At 40.4% G+C, this 16991-nt stretch overlaps 2 protein-coding genes across 2 annotated transcripts in view; one reads left to right on the forward strand and one right to left on the reverse strand.

Moving 5' to 3' along the window:
- Nucleotides 1-3010, forward strand: part of LOC119426662 — a 4757-nt gene extending 1747 nt beyond the window's left edge. The window contains exon 3 of the mRNA XM_037694240.1: nucleotides 2063-3010. Coding sequence (XP_037550168.1) covers nucleotides 2063-2904 — 842 coding nt within the window. The 3' untranslated portion in view covers nucleotides 2905-3010. The remainder of the gene's footprint in view (nucleotides 1-2062) is intronic.
- Nucleotides 3011-6290: 3280 nt separating this feature from the next.
- The window catches only part of LOC119426658 (solute carrier organic anion transporter family member 5A1), a 47735-nt gene continuing 37034 nt past the window's right edge, over nucleotides 6291-16991 (reverse strand). Inside the window, exons 5-9 of the mRNA XM_037694238.1 lie at nucleotides 13792-13990; nucleotides 8843-9002; nucleotides 8499-8740; nucleotides 8364-8428; nucleotides 6291-6969 (exon numbers count right to left, since the gene is read on the reverse strand). Coding sequence (XP_037550166.1) covers nucleotides 6512-6969; nucleotides 8364-8428; nucleotides 8499-8740; nucleotides 8843-9002; nucleotides 13792-13990 — 1124 coding nt within the window. The 3' untranslated portion in view covers nucleotides 6291-6511. The remainder of the gene's footprint in view (nucleotides 6970-8363; nucleotides 8429-8498; nucleotides 8741-8842; nucleotides 9003-13791; nucleotides 13991-16991) is intronic.

The raw sequence follows: 16991 nt of genomic DNA on the forward strand, positions 1-16991 counted from the left end.
ATATATATATATATATATATATATATATATATATATATATATATATTAAGGTGTTTTAAACCCTTCCCACACTCTTGCAATGTTCTAAACCATGTTTCTAAACTCTAAAGCTCTAAAAGATCACAGCATGTCATGATTTCAGCTCCCTGCCTCCACTGCTCTTTGCCACCCGCAAGCACTCTTGGCCACGCCCACTTCTCCACTCTGCACGAGAACAGCTGATCAGCTGCAGGAGGCAGCTTATCCTGTTAGCAGGCGCTAAATAATTTAAAATAAATTTTAAATAAAATTTCCATGCCGATCGTGCGGCTCATCTATCAAATCAGCCAGTTGTGCGTCAAGTCAAATTTTATTTTGAAAAATCGCGATTGAGCGAGTCCGTGATAAACGAACCGCAAAGTAGCGAGGGATTACTGTATTTCCATACTAAAACACCTCCGCTTTTTGATAAGCATCTAAAAACAGGCTAGTCTGGCACAAATATGATTATTCCTGCAAGAAAAAAACCGCAGGATTCTATGTAAGTTATCATGTAACACAAAACTACCATGATGGAAAGATTTATTAAATACTGTTCACAAAAAACTTAAAATAACTAAACTCCATTTCTCCAAGCTGAGGATATTCAAATAGTTATCTGCAACAGGTAAGATGATGTGTTTATACCCTTTTCAACAGAACCCCCATTTCAAAAGATCTGAACTATCGCTTTAAGGAACAAGTTGACCTTTTGGGGAATAAATACATGAGATGATTGATTTCCTCTCTGTGCTTTAAATGTTAGTGCAGAAACCTTTTTTATTCAACTTTCCAGGAAATGGAAATAATTGTAATAAAAACAGACGTCTTATTATACAAAGTAAATGAATTAAACCTTGTGCTCTTTTTCATAGTGACCCATAAAAACACAGGCAGCCATAGAGATGATTTATACAAAACATGAGTTGATTGGCAGATATGTAATTTTTTATTTTTGTTTTAGCAAAAGTCAGGGTAATGCTAACAGCATCCAGATGCAGCTTCTTGTGTAATAAGACATGAAAGGATAATCAAACTTTTAATAAAAATCCAAATATTGTCTCCAAAATGTGAATTTCTTCCTTTATCACGTCTCATTCCATGTAATATTGGCCTCATCCAGAAGCAGCCTGTAGTTTATCATGACACACAGTAGCTCTCACTCATGGCCGTTTGTTAGAGGTAGAACGAGCGCGTCTGAGCCCACGCTGATCTCTCGACCTCTCTGGCACCTGCTTACCAGGCGACAGCAGCACCGAAAGTGTTCAAAGAGGAGGCCGAGCCTGTCCTTCCTGTGAGTCTCTCCGTTCACGCCGACTCGTTTTGCTCTAGTTACAGGACCTCTGATCACACAGGGACACCCAAAACGACACTGATGCACATTTTTCTTGCAGACGTTCAACTTTTTATTTCTGCTTTTTTGCTGCGGGGTCTTTTATTTTTTTTAACTTGTGGTTTAAAATCTTTGTTTTTCTGGGGATAAACTATTTTGTAGCAACTTAAGTTTCTTGTATTTCTAAGCACTTTTTAATTCCTCTGCTTTTTTTTTTTTCCAGGTTATGTGATTTTGCATTTTATAGATCTTTTGTCATCACATTTACTGTATTTTTTTGGACTATAAAGCGCACTTAAAATCCTTTAAATGTTCTTAAAAATCGACAGTGAGCCTTGTGTATTAATTCTGGTTGTGCTTACTGACCTCAAACAGATTTGATGTGGTTATTGTGAATGAGCTGAATAAAGTTTGACTTTGTTTTGTTTCGCTTAATGCGCCTTATAGTCTGAAAAATACGGTAATATGCCTTTTAGTCTATGATGGAGCATTACATATTTTCATTTTCAGTCTCTTTCTAATGTAAATTAGCAAAATGGCAGCATGTTTGCACTTCTCCAGGCTTGAGCTCGGTGTGAGTGCTGCTTTAAAGTGTGTGCGTGTTGCTTGGGGACAGAAACCCTGCACCAGGCTGCGTGTTTTAAGACGAGTTGGTCGTTCTTTCTTCTTCAGCTTTCTAACGTCCCCCTTTTTTTTTTTTTTATCTGGCAGCACACAGCCGGAATGGGACGGACGACAGGGTTAAGCTGCCCAATCTGACAGACGAGGAGGTGAACTGGCAGGCGCTGGAGGACTTGTATAGCATAAACGAAAGCCTGTATGAATGTAGGCCTGACTACAGCCCCAGCCCAGACAACTGGGCCAACTTCCAGAAGGACGCAGATAAAATGTTTGCACTGAGACACGTTTTAAACAAAAACAACCGAACCCAAAAGCTTGACAACTCCACCCTGCCAGAGCTGGGCTCTGGGGCCGGGGGTGGAGGCCTCGAAGACGGCAGCGGAGAAGAGCTGGCCTCTACCAGTGTCGACTGGCCGGACCCGGTCGCCACCCCCGTCCCCAGCAGAACGCCTCCGGCACCACCCACGCCGGGAGAGAAACTGCATCCCGTTGTGAACGACCTGCCTGAGCGCACCGAGGGCAGACTCGGGGCGTGGTCGGGTAGAGGCGAGGTTGCCTTCGGGAGCGACACGCGGCAGCTGGAGGAGATGGAGGGAATGTTCAGTGGGAATGGAATGACCGAGCTGGAGGCGCAGCACGACGGCATCATGCGCACGCACACCAGTCTGCAAGCCCAATTAAAGCCCGAGCACGAAGGGGCCAAAACCCCACATGGTCCTGGCTACAGGCTGGACCCTGATGAAGAGGACATTTTCCAGGCCCAAGTCTACATCCCTCTCTCACCACAAAGTCTGAGGCTGAAGGTGCAGACTAGAAGCCCCGCCCCCACTCAGACTGTCGGGGTGACGCTGAACACCCCCACGAAGACGTCTCTGCCCCTCAGCTTGGACTGCGAGGGCAGCGGCTCTCAACCCTCCAGTCAGATCCTCTGAGTCAGGCTGGACAGCTTCTGGTTGCCATGGTGACACAGACACTGCCATTAGAGAAGCTTTGCAGCAGCAGCGCCGCAGTCACTGCGATTGTACAAGTATTACAATTGTTCATACTGTTTTGTTTTTTTTACTGGTGCCTGCATTTATTAGTAAACAATATTACTAATAAATGTAAATGCTTTTTTTCTGCTGTACATATAAATATTAGTATCAAAACAAAAGCCGTCAGGCAGCTGTACTTCAGAGTTGGTACTGAAGATGATTATTTCCGTATAGATATGTTGTTTAATAATATTTAATAAAAGTTTTTTATCGAGGGGGGGGGGGGAACTGTGTGAGGTGAAACCATTTTAGCAACCAAACGGATGAATAACTATTGAATTTCGCTGCAGTTTTTTAAGTAAATCTTTCATTTTAAGCCTCGACTCGGATACGAAAGATCCCAAAATTCATGTTTTTGCTTTGCCAAAACAAAAATCTGTCATTGTAGCCTTTAAATAAACTCTAAATTGTCCCTAGGTGTGAGTGAGAGAGTAAAAGGTTGTCTCGTTTGTCTCGATGTGGCCCTGTGATGGACTTGCGACCCGTCCAGGGTGTACCCCGCCCCTCGCACAGTGTTTGCTGGACATGGGCACCAGTGACCCCCGTGACCCAAAATGGAATAAGCAGGTAAAGATAATGGATGGATGGGTGGGTGGATGGATGAGCTGGGCAGTGATTGAAGTTGAAACAAGTTTTGAAAACGTTCATTGTGCAACATTAATGATGTATTTTTGTGCGTTTGAAGCCTAGTGTGCAAATGGCCAAATGTAACTGAAAACGTGACCTAAACTGCATAATTTTCTATTAAATAAATGTTTTAAAAGCTGCAACAATTGCTTAAGGTAAAGTGCTTTAAAACACCTTTATCAAGGTAGTTTTCCCACAAAAACATTTAGTTCCGACAGTCTAAAGAATGCCATGATGTTAATAAAGACCGTTTCACACTCACTTCTTGTGAACTTGAACTTAATGACTCGAACAAGTTGTTTTTTTCAGGTTTTTTTTTAATGACAAATATCAAGTATTCAAGGCTTTTGTAAACCGTGTGTTCATAAACGTCGATTTGACTTTTGCTCCCGAGGAACAAAACCACCTTTCGGCTTCAGTTGAAACACTGGAGCGAGGACGAGCGCAACTTAAAGTCTTCAGTGTTGGAGAGCAGGACGCTGCAGCAGTAAAGTCAGACTTCGGTGCTAACACTGCGGCGTCGCTGGATGATCAGTTTATTTGCTACAATATTTGTTCTGTTTGTCTCGATTGCAAAAGATGGGTTTGTCTGCAGAGGCCTTGTTTTAATTTCAGCAGATTTTAGTTTCACAAGCTGCTAAAAGAAAGTTTACAGTTTAGCTGTATTAGGTGATCGAGCGCAATGTAGGAAAAGATCTATACAAGTAAAGACATTGACGTGGCATAAATTATGCATTTGTTAGAAAAGTGAATCCTAATGATAAATAATTTCACAATCTTCTAGAGCCCAACCGATACGTCGTTATTGCCGATGTTTTGGGCCGATATATCAGCACTGGTGATAATTGTCCCATTATGCACCAATATAAACTGGGAACAAGCCATGTCCTTGCATGCAGAAGGTGTAATTGTACAACGCATCCAGCAGAGGGCGCATGAGGACAACTTTTAAAGTCATAGCCGTTCATTTTAAGTTTCACTTTCAGCACAGGTGAAGCAGGGAGCAAATAAAGCGTATTTTGCTGAACAGAGCACGGAAAGTTTAACTGATCTGTAAAATGAAATAATAAAAATCTCTTCAATCCTGCACGTGAACGCACATTAGGAAGACCATTTCAAGACTTAAAAGTTTAAAAGTAGCTGTTTACTTGGATTCTTGGGGGTGGACAAAGCACAGAAAGTTTCAGCCATGATATCAGCATTCACCTCACCCAGCTAATAGCTAAAATTTCCATATCGGTCCGGCTCCATCTTCTTCCCTGCATGAAATGTCTGCCTGATTAATGTGGTTAATAATCAGTATTTTTTGTCCTTAAATCTGAATACAACGGGTTAATTAATGCACCTCTAGCTATGTGAGCTCAGTAATACACTTCATTTGCTTTTTATTTACACAACAATCACTTATGAATATGTGCTTTTATTAGCTTAAACCACTTAACAACTTTCACCGTCACTCTAGACCAAACTGGTAACTTTACACCATTGAACTTGTTTTGTTTGAATAAAAGTAAACCAGGATTATTAAAAACAAACAAACAAAAAAACAATTTAAATTCTAACCACCTTTTTTCTCTCGGAGAAAATGGCGAAAAAACTGGCTTTCAAAATGTGATGCTTGATAAATAGAACACCAAAGGAACAAAATCTTAATACTTGAATAGAAACTGTGTTTCTGGCATCTGCAGGTAGTTTGAACATGAACTTTACCACTAAAAAGCTTTAATATCTCACGTTTTGCCTGAAAAACGAGGCAAATATTTATTTTCCTACATAAATCCTTTGGGAAGTTGAACCACTTACAGTATTTTTAATAGTCCAGTTGATCTATGTGGCAACATTTCATGTTATCCTTTTTGTCCATTAGATGGAGACAAACACCTAAAAAAAAAACCTCAAATTGCCAGTTTTTCTTGCCGATGCTTAGGGTCATGCTTGCCAAGCCAAATCTTTAAAAGTCTAAATAGCTAAACATTTACTATGTACATCTGATGACCACTAGAATGGAGAAGCGAATACGCTACAAAGCCAAAATGGTGCAGCTTATAGTTTTGAAGCAATCGCTTTTAAAAAGGGATGAAAATAAACCACATTCGTGACACATTTTCAACCCTACAGTAGCTTCAGCACTAAAATATTTTTTCTTCCTCTTGTTTGCCACTTGGTTAGTAATCAAGCACACCACTGTATCGTTGGTGCTGATCTGACTTGAGCTACATGTTGTGAAGGCGCTGAGAAAAGTTCAATAGCTTGAGATCGGCGACGGCTGCTTCCAGTTACAAAACGTTGAGGCAGCGAAGCGAGAATCGTCATATTTACTGGCTTTCCTGCAGCGAGTTAACTCTGACAGCTAGCTTTGTGTACTGGACTGGCCGGAACAGCCCGAGAGGCACTGTTAAGGAAACCCAAAGTTGTTGGGGAAAGTAAAAAAGATCCCATTGTCATATTTGACTGTGCAGACAAAATGAGAATCAGACGAAAGAGTAGCTCTGCTGCGAAAACGAGACGAGAGATGAAAAACAACAAGGTGTGTGTGTGTGTGTAAGACGAGGTACACAGAGGGAGCTGTATGCAGACGTTTGCATAGTGCAGGTTTGTCTGTTGTGCTTTAGACGTCATGTTGATGACTCATCTGTGTGAACAGATTTTAATGCCCCGCCATGAACAGTAGCACCATTCCATCGTCCAAACCACGAGCGTGGCTGCAGCCGATGGGACGCTCCGTGATAAACTTTGCTCCGCCTCCTGTTTGTGTGAACGATGAGCAGCCCTTTAGGTACAGCGGGCCCACCTGTGTCTCTGCCTGTCAGTCATGAAGCAGATGCTGCGCAGTGCAGAAACACAAACAGGAAGGCACAACGAGGGACGTGGCGTGCGTTCAGACGTGGGTCGAGCCTCGGTGGTGATACGGCAACAGTACGGGGGGAGTTATTGCTTTGAGGACGTTACCCGGGCAGCTGAAGCTGCTGCGGCCACGGTTGAGCAGCAGCACTGCGGGCGGATCGGGCCGAGGTGGCATGTACACGGGGCAGGAGAGTGTGCGGGCGTGGCTCTTCTGGCCCCCGGCGTGGCAGATCAGTTCGCTGACTGTGCCCAGAGGAGGAAGGTGCTGGCGCCAACGCTCGGCCCGCGCCTCCTTGTGCTTGATCGAGTACCAGGTGAGGAAGATGAAGACGAAGCCGACAAATTTTAAGCTGGCGGCCAGACCGAAGTAGACGAAGCGGAGCGAGGTAACGTCGTACTCCCAGCAGGAGCCGTGCACGCCGCAGTCCTGCTGCCAGAGCATGCAGGTGGTGTCAATCACAGCACCGAAGTAGATGGGTGTGGGGATGTAGGCTGAGGACGGAAAGATGCAACAATTATTGTTTACTCACTTGCAGGGGTGTCCAAACTTTTTCATGTGTGGGCCAAAACTATTGAGATGAAACGACTCGTGGGCCACAAAATGTGAATTTAACTCTCAGCGTGAACAATATTTTAGAGAAAGGACAAAAGTTTACTAATTTTGGTGGAGAAAGAGTTTTAAAATGTAGATTCAAAACATTAAAAGCCTCATAAACACTAAGCTTATATTTTTTATTAAAAAGTATTGAATTTATTTGATTTGTTGGGTCTATGTTTGTTGTTTTTTTGTGTTTTCAAAGTTCATTTTAGTCTGTTCTCAGCAACAAAAGTGTAATTTGAGTATAAGTGTCCTTTTAAAAGGAGGCGGCCCAAAAGTCTGATCCAAGTTCTGAAAAATCCTCCAGCTGTCAGTCGCTAGAACAGATTCATAAAGGTTTGATAACGTTGATCAACTCATATGTAGATGACACCACGTTATATTCATTTAAAAATGTTTAATTTCCCTCTTGTTTATTTTATCAACTGCAATATTTAGCCAGATTTTATGAATCATGATCCAAAAGTTTCCTTTCTGGTAGAAATCAGTAAATGTGTTTGGTGCTTTGTACCATGAAGTGAAAATAAAAAGATTGCAGACAAAGTTTTGTATTTTTGCTCATTTTGAGATGAACATAACATTAATCTAAACATTATATAAAAAAGGATTAACAACTAATTTGCAGAAAGTCTGCATCGACCTTTTAAGCCTGCTGGACAAAATGATACAGTTCTTAAACTTAAGTTGTGGGCCGCACAGAATCACTAAGGGCCGCAAATGGCCCTCGGGCTAGTTTTAGTCACAATTTAAAGTCAAAATACTAACTATATATTTACAATATGACCTTGTTGACTGCTAGTTTAACATGTATTGAACTACAATGCCTGAAAATGTAATTTTACAACACAGTAGTCCCAAACTCCTAATGAAATACAAACTTTAAGAATAAATAGTATTTTATTCGTTTCATTTGCTGTTTTATAGAGATGTGCCCCAGCTTCAGGATCAAAAGTCTGATTTAAGTGTATACAATAAGGCGTTATCATGAAATTATAAGAAATCGTTCATCTCTTTTCTAAAAGTATGAGTCGATAGTTTTATGAGAAACTCTTGGTTTGTACCAGCTGGTGGCAGCATTTAGCCTGAAGTTGTTCTGATGTCATGAATGGTTCATGATGGAAATTCAACCACAGACCTGCTCTTTCTAAAGCTGCAGGCCGATTGTGAGGTGAAGAACGACAGCAGGTGCAAATGTTTTAGTAGAAGTGTGCAGCCTACAGATTAAAATTCATTAAAGATTTCTACAGCTCGGGTTAACGATCGCTCAACGTCATGAACAGGAACGTACCGAGAGTTCGGAGCAGAACAAACTGCATCCCGAGTGCGAAAGGCCTCTCTTGTTCGTCAACGGACCTGAGGAGGACGAAAGGTCAACTTGCTGCATTGACGATCAAACTTGGACGGTGACTCGAACGTTTCTGACCTGAGCGTGACGATGATGGCGGAGGGCTGAGCGCACGCGGTGATGAGCGTGACGATGAAGAGGAATATGAGGAAAGGGATGAGCGTGTTGCAGGTTCGGTCGCACTTCCCTGATACGGCGTAGCCGTTTTCATTCAGGTACGTTTTGACGATGACCAGCTGGAGCTGGTTGACCTGCCCGCCGGAGGACGGCGTGATGACCTGCCTGCTCTGCACGCAGCCGCAGTCCGTGTAGTTCCTCATCTGTGGTCAAAGAACAAAGATCCACTCGTAATATTTAACCTTTACTACAAAGATATTCGATGGGGAAAGGCAGGAAGTAGTTCCAGTTTTCGTTTTCCTCACCCCGGCGCTGTCGTTGCCCACGGTGCTGCATCCAGCGAGGCACGGGTTGAAGTAGGTGATGCCGTCGGAGCCGCAGACCGGGGCGTACTCGTGGATCCTGCAGCCGCAGTTTACGTTGCAACTGCCTGTCAGGTTCCTGTGGGTCATGGTCAGGGTCGGACTGCAGAAAGAAATAAGACACATTTATTCATAAGACTAGAAAGCAGAAAAAGGACCCCGTCATGCCACACAATGGTGACACAAAAACAATGTCATATCAATAAATAAATGACATTTAAATGTGTAAGACAAGTGTCACTCCTACAAAAGACTTGTAGACTCTGAGGCTCAGATTTATTGTGGCGATAACTGATTTGCAGACGGGAGGAAGGAAGCAACACGTTCACGGGGTTTTTAGTGTGGGAACGGTTCCTGTAAGTAAAACAGGACTTTGACTTTGTCTAAACCGAACGCGGTCGAGCGTGGCCCGGGTTTTCTTTGGCGAGCTTTGCCCTGAGCAATGCGGAACAAATCGGGACAGACGGCAGCAGATATGGGGTCACACTGACGGGTTCACACGTCCCACAAGAGGGGCCTCTTTCCCAAACATATTCGATGTGATTAGAATGAACCAGGAGGATTTATGTTGTTTCATGTTCTGTTGAGCTGCATGCGTTACCGATATGTATTTATGGTAGAAAAAATGATTCTAAAATTAACAAACTATCATTTTTAACTGGATCACAGCAGAGTGTGTGTGTGTGTGTGTGTGTGTGTCAGAGAGAGACCAGTTTTGTGTGTTTCAGTAAAACATTTTAACACCAGTTCCACTGGAGTTGCAAACTTCCTGAACGTTTCATCCAAGCTGAACCCTGGCTACTCCCCAAGTTTTACGAATTACATTTTAGAGAACTAAAACGTAAGTTTTAAGAAAAGAAAGAGGTAAATAAATCAAAAAGCAAAGTTGCAGTTTGTGAAAATAAACCGTTTGAACATAACTAGAAACAAAGTAAAAAAGTATCAAAGGAACCAAATATTAAGACAAGTAAGAGTTCTTGGGTAAATGTAATAAGACAAGAAGCAAAACTTGAGAAATTGTGTTTCCTGCAAAAATGCAGTGTGAATTGCTGAAGAACTTGCTGAAAAACAGCTGAAATTAGCTAAAGAACATGCTGAAATGTAGCTGAAATGGAAGAACAAGCCTAAGTTAGCAGAAGTAAGCACAACAAATATTTGCTCAATTATGTTTAAACTAAAAAAATATATAAGTTGCCTCTTTTATAACTATCTATTGTTGTTGCTGTTGCCCATTGTTGTCATTGTTCTTTGTTGAGATCAGGTCTCTCTTGTAAATGAGTCCTCGAGACTCAATGGGATTAACTGTCTAAATAAAGGTTGAATGAATGAATAAGTAGAAATGAGCGCAAAAATTAGGAAATCAGCTAAAAAATGCAAAAAAGTAGCAAAAAACATCTAAAGTAGCTGAAAAGGCAGAAAGAGGTTTAACCTACGAGAAGGAAGTGGAAAGAGGTGAAATGAGCTAAAAAAAATGTGGAATTAGCTGAAAAAGCTAATGAAAACAGCTCATTGAAACAGCAGAAAAAGCTGAAACTAGCTGAAAAAAGTGAAAGGAGCATAACAAGGTGAAAGCAAAATTAATTAGGTGAAAGTAGCAGAAATTACCAAGGAAAATTTGAATTAATCTGAAAACAGCTGAAATTAGCTAAAAAAAATGTCTAAAAAGGTAGCTGAAAAGGTAGAACAAGCTTAAATTAGCACAAGAAAGCAGAAAGAACATTAGTTTGCCCAAATAGTTTGAAAGAAGCAGAAATTAGCATAAAAAAGAAAAATACTCTGAAAAAAGCTGAAATTGGCAAAGAACAGCTGAAAAATAGCTAAAAAAAAAAGGCAGAACGAAGCTTAAATTACCATAAGGAAGTGGATAGAGCACTGACTTAGGCTGAAAAAAGGTTGATATGAGTGCAAAAGATGTGGAATTAGCTGAAAATGCTAAATTTAACATAAAACAGCTATATAGTAGCTGAAATAGTAGAAAAAGCTGAAACTTGCAGAAATAAGCTAAAAGGAGCATAATAAGCTGAAATTAACAGAAAAAAGTTAGAAGCACAAACATGTTGTAGTTGGCAGAAAGACTGAAAGGAGCACAAAACAGCTGGAAAAAAAAAACCCAGCTGAAAGTAACTTAAAATTTTTAAATTTTCACAAGGAAGCTGAAAGAAGCTGAACCAGAAGAGAATGTGAACGGAGCAGTAAAAGGTTGTGAACACATCAAAAGATCTAAAGGATGTAAAATGAGCTCAATTCATTTTCTGTGAGAAACAAATAACAGAAAAGGCTAAATATTTCAAAAAGCTAAAGTTGCACAAATACCAAAGTTATAGCAGGATTGTCCTGAACGAGCCAAACGTTTTGATTTATGATTTGTTGAAATAGATTGAAAACTGTGGGACGAGAATTGTGCGGAAAAAAACGTACAGAATCAAAATGGATCACAATAGTGTGAATGCTTCATAAACCTTCACACAACAAGCAACTTAAAAAGGAAGTAAGTAGTTTCAACGTAAATTAAATCAAAGAGTATTAGTAACTATATGAACATAAAAAAAATAGCTTAGCAAAAATGTTACGAAGTAACCAAAAAGTAACCAAGTAAAAACATTTGGTAACTAAATAACGTAAATAAAAAGTCAACACAGAACCTGTGGAGTCTGAACCTTTTGAGAGAAAGAGAAAACAAGAACTGATGGATTTATCTGGAACAAGGGTCAGAAACAGGTGCGGTGCGCTGTAGCTTTTAATTAAGTCCAATCCCAACACATAATAATCAGGCAGCGCTGCTCCAGAGACCGCAGGAGGAACCGTTTAAGAGCATTATGTAATCCGACAGGCCTCTTGGCGCGGCCATTTTTCATCAGCTTGTTAGCGAAGCCACGTCTAAACACAGGAAGAGTGCAGACACGAGCAGGAGGGAGATTTCTTTATAAAACTGACATCTCAGAGCATCTTATTGAGTGAAGGTTTATGAAGCATTCACACTACTGTGAAGCATTCACACTACTGTGAATGGTTGTCCGTTCAGCTCGTTCAGGACAATCCTGCTACGACTTTTGGTTTTGGTGCAACTTTAGCTTTTTTTAGCCTATGCTGCCACTTTTATTTTCTCATAGAAAATGAATTGAGCTCATGTTTACATCCTTCAGATCTTTACATGTGTTCACAACCTTTTTCTGCTCCTTTCACATTCTGTTCTGGTTCAGCTTCTTTCAGCTTCCTTGTGAAAGTTTAAACTTTTTTCTCAGCTAATTTCAGCTGTTTTGTGCTCCTTTCATATTCTTTCTACTAACTACAACATGTTTGTGCTTCCTGTAACTTTTTTCTGCCAATTTTAGCTTGTTATGTCCCTTTCAGCTCATTTCAGAAAGTTTCAGCTTTTTCTGCTATTTCAGCTACTATTTAGCTGTTTTATGATAATTTTAGCTTTTTTCAGTTATTTCCACATTTTTTGCACTAATTTCATATTTTTCTGCCCAATTCAGCACTTTTGTGCTCCATTTCCTTTTGTAATATAAACTTCATTATTTTATAGCTACTTTTCAGCTGTTTATTTTTATATTTTGTTAATTTCAGTTTTTTTTCTCCAGATAATTTCCACTTTTTGTGCTCACTTCTGCTTCTTTCAGCCTAATCTGGCAAACGTTCTTTCTGCTTTCTTCTGCTAATTTAAACTTGTTTTACCTGTTCAGCTACTGTTTTAGCATTTTCTAACTAATTTCAGCTGTTTTCAGATAAATTCAATTTTTTTGTGATAATTTCTGCTACTTTCAACCAAATTTACTTCTTTCTGTTAATTTCAGCTCGTTATATTCCTTTCAGCTTAATTCTGCTAGTTTCAGCTTTTTCATCTACTATTTAGCAGTTTTTATGCTAATTTATGCTTTTGCAGTTAATTCCACTTTTTTTTTTTAGCTTATTTCAGCTCTTTCTCCTTCCTTCTAGTAGTTTATGTTTCTTTGTGTCTTTCAGCCATTTTTTGCTAATTTCATCATTTTTAAGCTAATTTCCTAATGTTTATAATAATTTCTGTTTATTTAAACCTATTTCTACAAATATGTGTTCTTTCTGCTTTCTTCTGCTAATTTAGGCTTGTTCTTCAATTTCAGCTACATTTCAGCAATTTTTAGCTAATTTCAACTGTTTCTCAGCAAGTTCTTCTGCAATGCGCATTCACACTGTATTTTCGCAGGAAATGTAATTTCTCTAGTGCAGATTTGTGTCTTCGTGACAGGATTTAATTGTTTTTGTGGATTTTCATGAATCAGGATCTTGGGCTGATGAGTTAAAACCATTTGCCTTGTCTTAATACCTTGTCTAACTAAATATATATGAACATTTAAAGGCTTTATAAATTACAGTATTTTATTTGCAGTCTGTAAGCCACATTTCATGCATTTAAGGAAAAAATCTTATTTTATGTAAAAATGAATTCACTCTGATGATTGTCTGATAACAGTACAAAGAGTGTGGATGTTATTACAGAACATGTAGGACGTTTTCAGATTGAAGGGTTTTCATGCATCATCCAAGGTCGGAGACGGTGCCTCCGTGCATCTGTGTGAATGTGTTCATGTGACACATCGCATGACGGCCCGCTAACTCTGCAGCACGTTCAGAAATAGAGGTGGCAAAGTGATTCACCAGGACCACGAGAACAGATGCAAGTGTTGCTAATTAATCATTCGCACGGCAACACGATGCCACAACGCATGAGGATGATGGGAGCGGTGACAGCATCCTGAGCCCACACAGACACATCTTACAACATGATTCATACCGTTTATCTCTCACACATTGTACAGCTCTCAACCTGAGAAAACCTGCAACAAAACATTTACTTAATATATCCAAACAGCTGTGGCTGAATCTAACGCAGGTGGTAGATGTGTCCTCACCCTGTGGTGTAGGGTATGTTGATGCCTCCTAGATTGATGCTCTCACAGCCCACTATGAAAAGTGTGGAAAAGCAGAGCAGAGACACCCCGCTACAGATCATGGCCAGCTTCGCTGACTCTCTTGCCCCGAGCTTCAGCTTTTTGATGATGTAGCCCCCCAACACGATGCCCACGCCAGCGCTGGGCACAATGATTAGACCTGTAGGACAGAGGAGAACAGAAAAAACTAGGAATATGAAGGAGGAGCTGCAGACAGTATGAGAAAATACGTCCAATTAAAGGCTTCGTATTCATTGAAGGATTATACACTACATGGACCAAAAAAGAAAGCTCACACTAATATTTTGTTGGACCTCCTTTAGCTTTGATTACATCATGCAATCGCTGTGGCATTGTTTTGATCAGCTTCTACAATGTCACAAGATCTATTTCCATCCAGTGTTGCATTAATTTTCGCCAAGATCTTGCATTGATGACTAGGCACTAGGCATGATGGGTGCATCACTTCACCTGCCTCTCTGTTTACCCTGATGCACCTGTCACTCTGGAACAGGGTAAATCTGGACTCAGACCACATGACCTTCTTCCATTGCTCCAGAGTCCAATCTTTATGCTCCCAAGCAAATTGAAGCCTTTTATTCCAGTTAGCCTCACTGATTACTGGTTTTCTTAAAGGCTACACAGCTGTTCAGTCCCAATCCCTCGAGTTCCCTTCACATTGTGCGTGTGGAAATGCTCTTACTTTCAATATTCAACATAGCCCTGAGTGCTACTGTTGTTTTTCTTCCATTTGATTTCACCAAAGTGATCGCCGATCACGATCATTCACGATTTTTCCCAGCCACATTTCTTCCTCGAACACGATGGGTCCCCACTATCCTTCTAATTTTTAATAATGCGTTGGACAGTTCTTAACCCAATTTTAGTAGTTTCTAGATGTTTTCTCTGCTTGATGCCAATGATTTGACCCTTCTCAAACAAACTCACATCTTTTCCACGACTACGCGATGTGTCTTTCAACATGGTTGTTTAAGAAATGAGAAGCAACTCATTGCACCAGTTGGGGTTAAATAACTTGTTGCCAGCTGAAAGATAATCACCCATGCAGTAATTATCCAATAGGAGGCTTGTACCTAATTACTTAGTTAAATCCAGGTGGCAACTTTTTTTTGGCCAGGCAGTGTATGAGATTTATGAGATGTCATACTCAGAGTATGTTTTATGAATGACTCTCAGCTACTACCACATCAAATTTGACCTCTACATCTGTACAGATCCGCAGAGTTTTAGCTATTTTTGTGTTTTTACGGTCCGCTGACTGTGGCAGCTACCTTAAATCTGGTTGACTTTAAAGGGTTGTAGATGTCATGAAGTCCATTCATCTGAGTGTTTCATTAAAATCCATTCAGTGGTTCTGAGATAAAATGGGCAAAAACGTGGTCTGCCTTCTTCTGTTGGCAGCAGGTGATAATTACAATTCTGATTCTCAGAACTCTAATGTGAGCATATTCACATGGACACCACGTGAACTTGTTGAGCTTTAAAATAAAAACTATGTGGAGTTTAGCAGATTGAAATAGAAGTCAGCATGACTTCCCTTCAATAAACCGAGAGTAAAAGGACAATCAGTGCAACGGGGGAGGTTAGCAGTGAGTCGTTGCAGGCTACGACACGTGCAAAAAGTCCCCTAAAGCCACTCAAACTGACAGAATGAAAACATGGACCGGGCACCAAGCGTCAGCGTAGGAATTATGGCTCAGGGCGGCAAACCCTCAAGTTCATCCACAAGCACTCACAAAAAAATGGGGTCAGTCCTCAGTGGAGGTTGATCCTCAGAAAGAGCGTTGGCAGAGAAATGACAAAAGTACAGAGAAATGTCATCTGGTAGTGGCTTCTGTGTGTGCGCTTGTGAGAAAATCACACAAATGGACGGGAAAAACAAAGCACACTAAGTAACAGCCAGACAACAGACTGCAGTACATTATTATAATGTAAGTGCATGTTTCTGTGCTAAAAGCAAGTGCTTTCTGCAACACAAACTCAGATATTATAATCACAGTGACACACACAAACACTATTATGTCGGATTAAGTGCCGTGCGAAGGGTTTAAAGATTTTATCTGGATTAACAGCTTTGCTGACATTAATGTGAGAGTAGCTTTTCAACGTGCGCCAGATGATGCGTTGCCGACGTCTTATTAGAAACAAATAACAGACACCCTGGAGAAATGCAATAAACAACTAAAGGAATGAAAGGAGCAATTCGGAAAGAGACAAAGAAAGAGCGCCAACCAAAGTGGGGAAAAAAGGCTGCAACTGAGAGGGTGTATGTGATTTGTTATAGTTATTTTAATGAACGTACTGTAGCTCTTTAAACTGGCATGAAACAGATTCAGAACGGTGGTAATTTATGTGGCTGCATTCTCCATCTTTGTTTTAGTTCATCGACCACTGAGGCTAAGTTAAAGCTAATTCAACATCCTAAAATCTTCTCTTTATCCACTAAAGGAGTGTTAAAATGCTACTAGAAACTTTGATTGCTGCTAAAGGTAGCAACGCTACACAACTCACTCGTAACAAATTTAATTTTCTGTGATATGCCTTATTTTATCAATCATTAAAAAAAAAATGAAGCAGCCATAGTCTGGTTTAAATTGATGATGCTGTATTTTTTTATAGGTTATATTTAGGGATGTACAATATTGGATTTTTGGCTGATATGCAATATGCCAATATGTTAAAACTTATTTGGCCGATAACCAATACCGATATTTTTCCCTAGACCTACTTACAGAGACTATATAGCTTTTTCTGCTTTGGAATTAAAATACTATTTATTCTGCATGGTCTTTGGATGGATGGACTGATGGCGAGGTTTTGTTTCTCTGCGGTTAAATGCTCCCTCGTTTTCCTTTCTAGCCACCATGAACTCATCGTAATGGTGGTTCTTGAGATGGTTAATTAGGTTTTGAAGTGTTGTAGGACTTTGTTTTTGCTCCTCCTCACATCACTGACGATGAGCAGTCATTGTGAATAGCAGTTCTGTTATCAGTTCCCGACACTAAAAAATTCCACACCGCTGGCATTTTCATTCCTTCCTCTCCTGCCGTGATCAGATCAGGTTGTGACGTCATTGTTGTGCTGACACTGCAGGCATCCTTGTCACTGGGTTGTCATACTAATTATATATATATATATAT

This window comes from Nematolebias whitei, chromosome 20 (genome assembly GCF_014905685.2).
Source record: "Nematolebias whitei isolate Nwh7 chromosome 20, NemWhi1, whole genome shotgun sequence".
NCBI classification, from domain to species: Eukaryota; Metazoa; Chordata; class Actinopteri; order Cyprinodontiformes; family Rivulidae; genus Nematolebias; species Nematolebias whitei.